The following is a 10,802-nucleotide window of genomic DNA, read 5'->3' on the forward strand; positions in this document are numbered from 1 at the left end:
ATGAGCGTGCAAGTAGTGTTTTATGTACATCAAGCACTGCATGTGTCTGAAGCAGATGCTCTATGTATCACTCACGCACAGATCTACTGTAACGTCCCATGTAGATTTGGCTATAGCATACGGATTGAAGCTTTGAAGCTAATAAGTTAGCAATGAAAAACGAAACTACCGCTGCATGACATATTGCTTGCTTAATGCGCCTGCAGGTGGCGTCACTGTACTTACAATCGGCGACTGTATGGGTTTGTCGATCATGTTCACCATCGACTCGGGAGTGGACGACGACGTCTCAAAGGCAAATGGAATGTCCTCCTGTAGAAGAGAGAATTTCATCTCACACTCCATCATTATCTTGGCAAGCGTTTACTGCCTGCCTGGTGTTCTCATGTTCACGCATTCTCTGAATCAGCTCCCCCATGCACATGTGTACACCGGGCCAACCAAGTTAACTGCATCTACATATAAAAAGCATTCTATCAGGGAACATAGATATATCTACTATATCTTAAGTCCCTCAGCTATACATATTTATGTATTTCAAACCCCTTACATGTGCATATTTGTGTATGTGATCCCCCTCACTGTCATATTTCTGTAACTAGGCCAGCATACCTGGGTGTATCTATGCATCTTATTCCCTCACCTGTGCATACCTGTGTATCTTAGCCCCCTCACCTGTGCATACCTGTGTATCTTAGCCCCCTCACCTGTGCATACCTGTGTATCTTAGCCCCCTCACCTGGGAGTATCTGTATGTCTCAGCCAGCTTACCTGGGCATATCGGTCCATCTGAGCTGTGAAGGTGTTCTCGTGAAACAAATACTGCAGTCTCTCCTGCACATAGTTGTGGCACAGGTCTTCGAATGTAGCACCGCTGTGGCGCCCCGCGGTGGCAGGATTCTGAAGTCCCGGCGAATCGACAACGATGATCGAGTTAACAGTTCGATAGTTGGAGGAAAGGCACCTAGAAATAGCAAAATAAACACATAATTATTACAATATACACGAATATAATGAGTCACCTCACCTTCTACTCTTCCCACAGTACAGATAACACATCAAGTGCAATGCGCTAACTTCACCCTTCTCAACAGCACACATGTAATCTAAATACTAAAAAATGTTGCAAGATTGAAAACGAAAAAATACAACTACACATACTATAGACTTATATTTAATAATTACTATTATAATATACCACGTTAATTTTAGCACCTACTCACCTATTGATGAGGGACAGGAGGCAATTGAAGGTTTCGGCATACAAGCCAATCACCATTCCCTCCAGAGCCTCCAGAGGATTGATGGCTCCCTCTAGTGACAGATCTGGTTTATTTCTGTTCAGTGTGCCCCTGTAACGATTTGATGAACAAACATTTGTGTAAATTATCAGTGGTCCGTACTACAGTACGACATGTCCTACAGAAGTAGTGATTACCTTACACGATGTCAGAAATATATCACTACTAAAAATGAACAATGGTACAATCAGTAAATATTGGGCCAAGTTCATATGCATCCACCAACCAAAACCCACTCGTAAAATTCTTGACGTCTATTTCAACCTTGAACATTCACTGTGCATATCTTTGTAACACCATATTACGTTTTTATCATCAACACCAACACACAGTCAGTAGATGTATTTTCTTGTATATGTGTGGTCTTCTACATGCATACACATTCCTTGTAGTTAGGCGGAGATTTTCGAAAGCTATAGAGCCGTCGCAGGGGTAGAAATAAGGGGAAAAAAGAGATGGTCCACAGGACCATCTAGTTTGAAATTTAGATAGTCCTCCTAAATTTTAGATGGTTCTCCTAAATTTTAAATTGTTCTCTAAAGATAATGTGGCGTACAAGCGTAAGAAAGAGATTTTACATGGTGATAAAATGGTTTAATTATTCACCTACAATGAATGTATCAAACGATACAGTAAACGTAGAAACTTCAAAGAAAATTACCGTAAAATGGGACCAAAACATTCAATGGTCCGTTGGACCATTGACTTTGAAAATCTGATGGTCCTCCTGATTATTTGATGGCCCCGGACCATCGGACCATCGCTTATTTCGACCCCTGCGTCGTGCGTACCTGAAGGAACCCCTGGCGGACAACATCTGGCCCGGGTTGAAGATCGCCCGCGACAGCGCCTCCACGCTCGTGCCGAGCAGCAGTGCTGCCCTCTGTGCTGCCGCGGGATTGCCAAACTGCGCCTTAGTGCTGCCCATGCCTGCAGTGCGAAGCCGGATGAATGTGTTAACCAGGCAGCAGGCAACATTGATTTTTGCTCAGATGATTTTTGCTCGTGCTTTGTCAGCGAATACTCAATATTAAATCAGCTAAGATTATCAAGTACAAAAAATAAAAAAAACTCGCCCTATAGCCACCCACCTAGGAAAGCTTCAATGTTGTCATACCTGTGACAGCACCGGCGACACCTAGGTGATAGATTGCAGCGATGACGCACCACATCGCTTTAGCCTCGTTTTCCTGTATGCCTAAGATCTCTACTGCTGATGCTACCCTTCCCCACGAGAGGGCAGCACGTTGCTTATCTTCAACCTGCAAAACGTACAACGGCGAAAAATTACGTTTGTAAATTTTATTCGCAAATCACGTGTAGTATGTAAGCTTGCTCACGATGCGCAAAGATTCTGACAGATACTTCCCATGTACATATTGATATATGTGGCTGCATAAATACATATAAATGTAGAGCAAGGCACTGCAAATTGTACAATGACGAAGAAAAACAAGAAGTGAAAATCTGCATGCCGAATCGACATGAAATCGCAGCCAAACGACATTCGATTTTTCTATACATATATGCATGTATATATGTATGTATGTGTGTGCATATATAAGTACACACATACGCATATAACCATGAGCCATGCTGAGACGTGAATAAAATGAATTCGTAAAATCATAAAACGCCTCGCAAAATTTCCTCGTCGGATAAACAAGCCATTCTTAAACTTTCCCCCGCCAATCACAACAGCACAGGGCGGCGCACGCGCACGATGAAGATTTTTTGATGCCGTAAAAAACAACGTGACAAGCTCCAAGGTGACCTTTGCCCGCTAATGGCAACCGGAACATTACGGCGGGTGCTGCGCAAAGCTGGAAGTCAAACAAAATATCAAGTGAACACTGGATCGGCGGTTTCCCCCAATCACATCGTTCGGACACGGCCGCCGTGTCTCTCTGCCGCGCACCCGTGCCACCAGGTGGCGCTAAGATTCATGCCGAGCGGACGAGGCGTGGTGGCGGGCGGGGGGAACACACACTGGAGGGAGGGCGAGCGGGTTACATGCGAGGCTTTCCTCAATCACGTCGCGAGTTCGCCCGGGAGTCGTCTGTCTGCGCCCCGGGGGAACGTGCGTGCGCGGGCATGCAATACATATCAGCATCTCACGGCATTCGGCCACCGATCGAACGAGCAGCGACGTTCACTTGTTAGCTCGACGTCCGTTTCATCGCCGGACGCACCATCGTAGAGCGCATTAGATTTGCGAGCCCAATACCGACAAACATCAACCCATCGCAGCTGGCTGACGTGCGGATGCCGCGTCGCCACAAAACAAGTGAACGTCGCTACGTAGAACAAACGACACAGGCATCGACACCAATAAACAAGACAATGACAGTGCGGCACAGACAGCAAAGAAAGCTAGCGCTAGATCTTCGTTCCTGCCGAAGAACTAAAAAGGGAAACAACTGTACCTTCAGTCGATTATGGGGTCCGGTAATGATAGGCTAGCGGTAAGAAACAGGACACACAACGTAAAGCCAACGACATCTATACGACTGCGCAGCGACACGTGAAGAAACACAAGAGCAACACTGATATACGCGTGTCACGGTGAGCGTACGCTATGTGGACCACCCTCCCGCCTTCCAACCACCCCTGTCTAGCCCTATCCGCCCGCTTTCCAACCACCCCTGTCTAGCCCCATCTGCCTGCCTTCCAACCACCCCTGTCTAGCCCCATCCGCCTGCCTTCCAACCACCCCTGTCTAGTCCCATCCGCCCGCCTTCCAACCACCCCTGTCTAGCCCCATCCACTTACCTCCCAAGCACCCTTTTCTACTCCCATCCACTCGCTTCCCAACCAACCCTGTCTACCCCCACCCACCTGCCTCCCAACCGCCACCACCCATCAACCTCTCCAACTGGTCACCTTTCCCTTTGCCGAATCTCCTTACACGAAACAAAGTGCTCATGCCATGTGTGCATGCACATAGCCATTGCATCCACATTTATGCAGAGTACTAATTAAGTTCCAAATAAGCTAAACTGCCTTCCCACCCTAACGAGCGTCATCGACTCTCCGCATCAGTAGCTAATGTGGATTCACGGCTGTATTCACTGAGAGTGATTCTACGAAGTATTTCATTTTCCATAGTGATTGACACTTAGCGAGGAGGCTCCCTGCTGTGCTATAGCATACTGACTGCCTGCCCCCTAACCCTGCTTGTATCCAGCTCATCACCGTGCCGCCCGATACACACCAGGCCACAATTAAAAAATCTTTGTTTGCCCTCACCCGACCCAGGCTGAAAAGTTTGGGTACGTAGTCTTTTTACAAATTCAGCATGGTGTCTACATGCTCGGGTGTGCTTGTGTGGAGATACCTTTTCTGTTGAATGTTTGTTTTGCTTGGTACATATAATGTATTGTCTACAGATTTATATAATGTACAGTGATACAATTTGTAAAAAAAAAAAATGGGAAAGATCAATAAAAATGTTTGAGTCGGCCCCTTTTTGGCGGGTCGGTCGGGTGAGGGCAAACAAACAATATTTTTATTATGGCCCCATATGAGACACACAGCAGCGAACATTGGCTGCACACCCAAAGCCGCTACCAAGCTGCAATGACAGACACCACGCAAACGGACCGGACGGGAAATCGGGGGTGGCCAGGCCCAGTCTACACGACGATGTTACTTGATTATGCTAATTCACAATTAAACGAGACCTAGCACAAACACGGCAATATTTAATGAGCTCGACAGACCGAAAGTTCATATCCTAGTTTCTGTTTGACAACATTACCTTTGCTGAACCGTGCTACGACGCATTAACGAAAAATTCTCTCAGATGTTCTAGACATGAAGTGAACGAATAACCGGAAACAAAAACAAATTTACTAATTTGTACAAACGAGGTAATAGATTTAGCCCAGATCTTTCCCTAACACCTTTACTTTGCCCTGTAAACACGTTTATAACTTAATGATTTCTAAACTATATGATATTTTCTAAACTGAACGATGATAACGATGTACCTATGGTAGCGAGAGGTGCATGTCCCTCACTAATACACACGTGCAAACACACGCTGGCCATTGCCGGACAACTACTCTATACCTATGGTACGTGACAGATTCGGAGCAGCAGCGGCAGCAGCAGCATCTCACCAATCACTGAACACCGACTGCGAACATTTCAGCTTTAGCGCGAGAATATTCCGAAACGACACTTAGACGCTCTCGTTCATCATCATCATCATCATCATCATCATCATCATCATCATCAACACCATCATCATCATCATCATCATCATCATCATCATCATCATCATCATCATCATCATCATCATCATCATCATCATCGGTAGCGATTCGCCGCCATCGATTAGCGAGATGCGATCGCTCGGATGCGCGGGCATCGGCGACGGTTGCCGCGGCGACCTACCCTCGAGAGTGGCGTCATGAACAGACTAGTTTCCTCCATGCTCTCCAGGTGGAGCTCACGTCTCAGGTCGGAGTCGCAGCCGGCGAGCAGCTGGTAGAAGATGTGGAAGTTGGGCTCGCCCTCGGGCCGCCGCACGACCCGCGCCTTCTCAAACATGTACACCTGGAAAACAATGGCGGAGTTTAACGGCGCCATCTACGGGAGAAAACGGGAGGCGTTTCCTTTTGAGTCTTTGCAGTCGGCAATTTTCAGGAAATGGCTTCTGTAATGAACTCGTGCGTCGATTCGTGCGCCGAGGACGCCAGCAGGGGGCGCACCTGTATCGACGCAGCGGCGATCTGTCCGGCAGCGTCGAAGTCGAGCGAGGAGAGCTGCGTGAAGCGCGACGCGTTGGTGTTGAGCGCGGTGCGGCTGTTACCGAATGCCTCCATCAACGTAGCAATCGCATTCAGCTTCTCCACTGTACACACACACACACATACACACACATCATGAAAAATTATCATTAATGCTGTTACAGTTACGTACCCGTACAGGCACTCCACATTATTACTAACTACTACTGCTACTGCTACTGTTATTATTATTATTATCATTATTATTATTATTATTTTATTATCACCATCATCATCATCATCTTCATCATCTTCATCATCTTCATCATTATCATCATCATCATAATCATAATCATCAATTATCATCAAAGATTATAATTATTACAGTTACAATAACTGCTATCATCATCATCTTTAGCATTTAGCATTATCATTAGCAACATTATTTTCTCAAAGCTGTACATGCTCACGACCATCCGTTCAGAGCGATGCACCCGTCAAGCCCCGCCCATCCCCCAGTTTACATTAGCAGGGTTTCTTATACATAGGAAGCACAGTGGCGCACCGCAGTTGTCAAATTTAACATCGCCATTGTGAAAATGTTCCTGTATTTACTGATAAGTATATCCTGTATCTATATACCTATAAGTATATGTATTTTAATCCATCATGCGCACTGGCGCCCACAGGTCTTAAGAAAGTAGAAGCACAGAAGGATAAAATCCTCAGTGATAATAAAAAGCAGGCACGCTGCATGCTAAGGAGGTCTGGGGGCATGCCCCCTCCCTGAAAATTTGTGAATGGTAGACGTCTGGAGATGCAATCTGGTGAGTCTTGCGAGAGAGATTTAGGAACAAAATGTAGGAACAAAATTTTTAACCTAAAATTTACTGGAAGCACTGTGCTTCCAGTGCTTCTATCTGCGGGTGCCACTGATCATGCACGTCCTTTTACCTCCCTTGTCTAATTTCCCCTCAGAAGAAACCCTGCATTAGCTCGACCCCCCTCCTCCCCACCGCCCACCCAGCCACCCCCACCGTTCCCATCACCAGCAGGGGGCGCTGCTGACCGGTGAGGATCTTGTTGACGGTTCCCGCGGCGACGGCGAGGTAGTGCAGGGCGTGGCGCGCGTTCGTCGTCTTGCCGCTGCCGCTGCGTCCGACGAGAACGACGGACTGGTCGCGGTGCGACGTCACCATCGCGTGGTAGGCCTTCTGCGCGACCGCGTACACGTGCGGCGGCATGTCCTCCTGCTTGCAGCCCTTCAGCATGTGGATCACCTGCAACCAGCGCCATCTGTTAGCGAGCACGCGAACGATTTAATCGCGCGTAGACATGCGGCGGCATGTCTTCATGCTTGCAGCATTACCTGCAACCAGCGCCATCTGTTAGCGAGCACACGCGAATAATTTAATCACGCGGAGATACTCGGTGAGGCACAAAGGCGCCACCTGCTGGCACCCCTTTAGCATGTGGATCACCTGCAATGCAGCGCCATCTGTTAGCGAGCACGCGAATGATTTAATCGTGCAGAGATACGCACTGTGGGCGTGCACCGACACGCTGACGCCCCGCCACCGCCGCCGACGCCGCATACCTTCTCGGAGTAGATGCAGAGCGGGTGCATGGGGTTGACGATGCACATGACGGGGCCGGCGTAGGTGTGCACGAGGTTGCAGGCGTAGCGCTGCCGCAGCACGTGCAGCAGCCCCGACTCGTTGATGTTCGGCAGACACGACATGTCCTCAGTGCGGTCCAGCTGCAGAGGGTTCGCCTGCAACAACGCGCAACAACAACAACGCGTAAGACGCAAGTATACACGTACGCTGCTACGCGCCAACAACTCGTACCAACAACAACGCGTAAGATGCAAGTATACAAGTACGCTGCTACGCGCCAACAACGTGTAAGATACAAGTATACATGTACGCTGCTACGCGCCAACAACTCGTACCAACAACAACGTGTGAGATGCAAGTATACAAGTACGCTGCTACGCGCCAACAACGCGTAAGACACAAGTATACAAGTATACAAGTACGCTGCTACGTGCCAACAACGCGTAAGACACAAGTATACACGTACGCTGCTACGCGCCAACAACGCGTAAGACACAAGTATACACGTACGCTGCTACGCGCCAACAACGCGTAAGATGCAAGTATACAAGTACGCTGCTACGCATCAAACAACGCTCAAGACGCAAGTATACAAGTACGCTGCTACGCGCCAACAACTCGTAAAACGCAAGTATTCAAGTACGCTGCTACGCGCCAACAACGTGTAAGATGCAAGTATACAAGTACGCTGCTACGCGCCAACAACGCTCAAGACGCAAGTATACACGTACGCTGCTACGCGCCAACAACGCTCAAGACGCAAAGTAAACTAGTACGTAGCTCTAGAACTATAGCCCTTCGCTCTGCCACAGGCCTGTAGTTATAGAGCTAACAAGTACGCTACTAGTACTATGCGCCAATAACGAGTGCAACTTAGATGCGTGCGAGTAGGTGGGGTGTCATCGGCACAATTTCGCGCATTGAGATAATTTGTAATATAACGATGATGATTGTTATTATTTATTTATGTTATCTATTTTAGTTATTTATTTTTAATTTATCACTATTTATTATTATTAATGATTTCCTGTTTTTGTGAGGCGACGGCTCATCATGGCCACGTGCTGCATACATGCGGTCGCCTCGTACCCTTGATTCCGGAGCATTTTCACAGTTAAATGATTCCAATCATAGGATGATGTTGGTAAGTGGGGTCATGGTAAACAACAAGGGGGTCGTTCATGCATGGCCTGAACATCCCTGCTGTTTGCCCTACTGTCTCCTTGCATTAAATGGATTTGGTTAAGTATAGCAGAAATTTCTAAGCTTCACACATTTGCACCCTGTTCCTATATAATATATATAAAAAAATAAAATTAAAAAAATAGATAATGGGTGTTTAAATTTTAATCAGCGAGCTAACGAGACGTACATCTCTTCATCAGGCTTTTAGCTGAAAGCCTGAGGGAAAGATGTGCGTCTCGAAAGCTCGCTGATTAAAATTTAAGCACCCATTATCTATTTTTTTAATTTTATTTTTTTTATCTACATGAGTGTTCGTGTGTGATTTTACATATATATATATATATATCAGGAGCTAATAATGACAAATTTTTCATTATTTAAATTTTGTATATATATGTATATATAACATATGCCCTATAATATATATATATATATATATATATTAAATATACATATATAATAATACATTCTCCTTTCCACTCTCACCTTCTCCACGTCCTCTACATCAACCTGTAGGATCTCTCCTCCGTGCTGAAGCCGTATCGTGAGCTTTCCCTCGGGAAGCCCCGTCGCTTCGTCCTCCCTCAGCCTCCGCGCGGCCGAGAATCCGCCGCGATGCATGAGCCACATGTGCTCCTCGTCCTGCCATCGTTTCTCCGCACTCAGTTGCTCCTCTGTTCTTCCCTGTGCGCGACCGAGGAGGAAAGAAGAAACACAATTTAGGATGTAATGCGCAATGTACGAGTACTAAGATTTGAGTCTCTCCGCCACAGCTTTCCCTTCTCTATTTTCAATAGTCAGGTTTTCCCTCACGAAATGAGGAAAAAGAAGCCATTTAAGATGTAAGTGGCGCAAGATTCAAGACCCGCTTCTCTCGTTTGAACTCCCGATGTTATACTGAAGACATTACTGCACTCTCACGTTCTCTGCTACCTGGACAGCGTTAAGAAGACAGCATCGAGAAGCAGTAATATGGCAGGTGACACTTATGCATATATGTACAGATATCAACGTCAGCGTCTCAGTTAAAATCAATGCTTTTACAAACATGGTAAAAGTAGAAACATGGTATAAAGTTACACAAAATCCATGTAGGCATCCACATCATGCAGGGTTTCGCCCCCCATGCTGGTGTCGTTTAATTTATCTGATTTCCCTCGAGTTGACAGCTATTTCATCTAGTTTTATTTTAAACCGTAAAGCTACGCTAAAAACCCGACAGCATTAAAACAATCGTCGCTTTCGTGGGGATGAATCGCGAGTACGTACGCGGCAAATCCCTCGATTTACCGCACTGCGTAAACACACTGGGCATGGACCACAACTAAACACCCGAAAACCGTTCCCCTGATCAACACAACTCGCAAAACTGTTTGCGCACACTATCAGTCGCAGCAGCGGCCGCATTCTTTCACTCGGTATCTCCCCCAAAAACACGATCTTTATTTGCACATCAATAGAGAGCAGCAAAAACCTCGATTATATGGAGAATCGTCGGGGATTTACGGGTGGACAGGTAAATCATTGTCACAGGTGTGTTTTCTTATTGCTAAGTCACACGCTCTGCTACACCTAGCTCTAGTTACTATAGTAAGCAGCTAATATTCCACAGTTACTATGGCTGAGAGGGGGCATGTCCCCCGGGGTACTGCCGGAACGTACCCTGGGTACGGTCCGGTATATACCGGACCGTACCCTGGTACTATCTAATATGCCGCACCGTACCTCGCCTACTCCACTGACGAGTCTAGGGAGTCGCCTACGCCTACTCCCTAACCCTAACCTTAATCCTAACCCTAACCATATCAAATAGTGACCAGGGTACTTTCCGGTATACCGGACCATACCCACTACCCAGGGTACGTTCCGGCAGTACCCTGGGGGACATAGACCCTATGAGCGTTACTATGGTAACTCGAACAGTTGCTCAGTGCGCGAAATAAGCACTATTTTGCCGCCGG

At 46.8% G+C, this 10,802-nt stretch overlaps 1 protein-coding gene across 1 annotated transcript in view; it reads right to left on the reverse strand.

Annotated features, from left to right (window-relative positions):
* The window catches only part of LOC106821115 (unconventional myosin-XVIIIa-like), an 81,647-nt gene that overhangs the window by 34,620 nt on the left and 36,225 nt on the right, over window positions 1-10,802 (reverse strand). The window contains exons 2-11 of the mRNA XM_014825790.1: window positions 9,328-9,525; window positions 7,635-7,811; window positions 7,107-7,317; window positions 6,020-6,162; window positions 5,703-5,864; window positions 2,419-2,563; window positions 2,093-2,231; window positions 1,224-1,352; window positions 772-964; window positions 222-312 (exon numbers count right to left, since the gene is read on the reverse strand). Of these exons, the coding sequence (XP_014681276.1) occupies window positions 222-312; window positions 772-964; window positions 1,224-1,352; window positions 2,093-2,231; window positions 2,419-2,563; window positions 5,703-5,864; window positions 6,020-6,162; window positions 7,107-7,317; window positions 7,635-7,811; window positions 9,328-9,525 (1,588 nt within the window). The remainder of the gene's footprint in view (window positions 1-221; window positions 313-771; window positions 965-1,223; window positions 1,353-2,092; window positions 2,232-2,418; window positions 2,564-5,702; window positions 5,865-6,019; window positions 6,163-7,106; window positions 7,318-7,634; window positions 7,812-9,327; window positions 9,526-10,802) is intronic.

This window comes from Priapulus caudatus, unplaced genomic scaffold (assembly GCF_000485595.1).
Source record: "Priapulus caudatus unplaced genomic scaffold, Priapulus_caudatus-5.0.1 Scaffold59, whole genome shotgun sequence".
Lineage (NCBI taxonomy): Eukaryota > Metazoa > Priapulida > Priapulimorpha > Priapulimorphida > Priapulidae > Priapulus > Priapulus caudatus.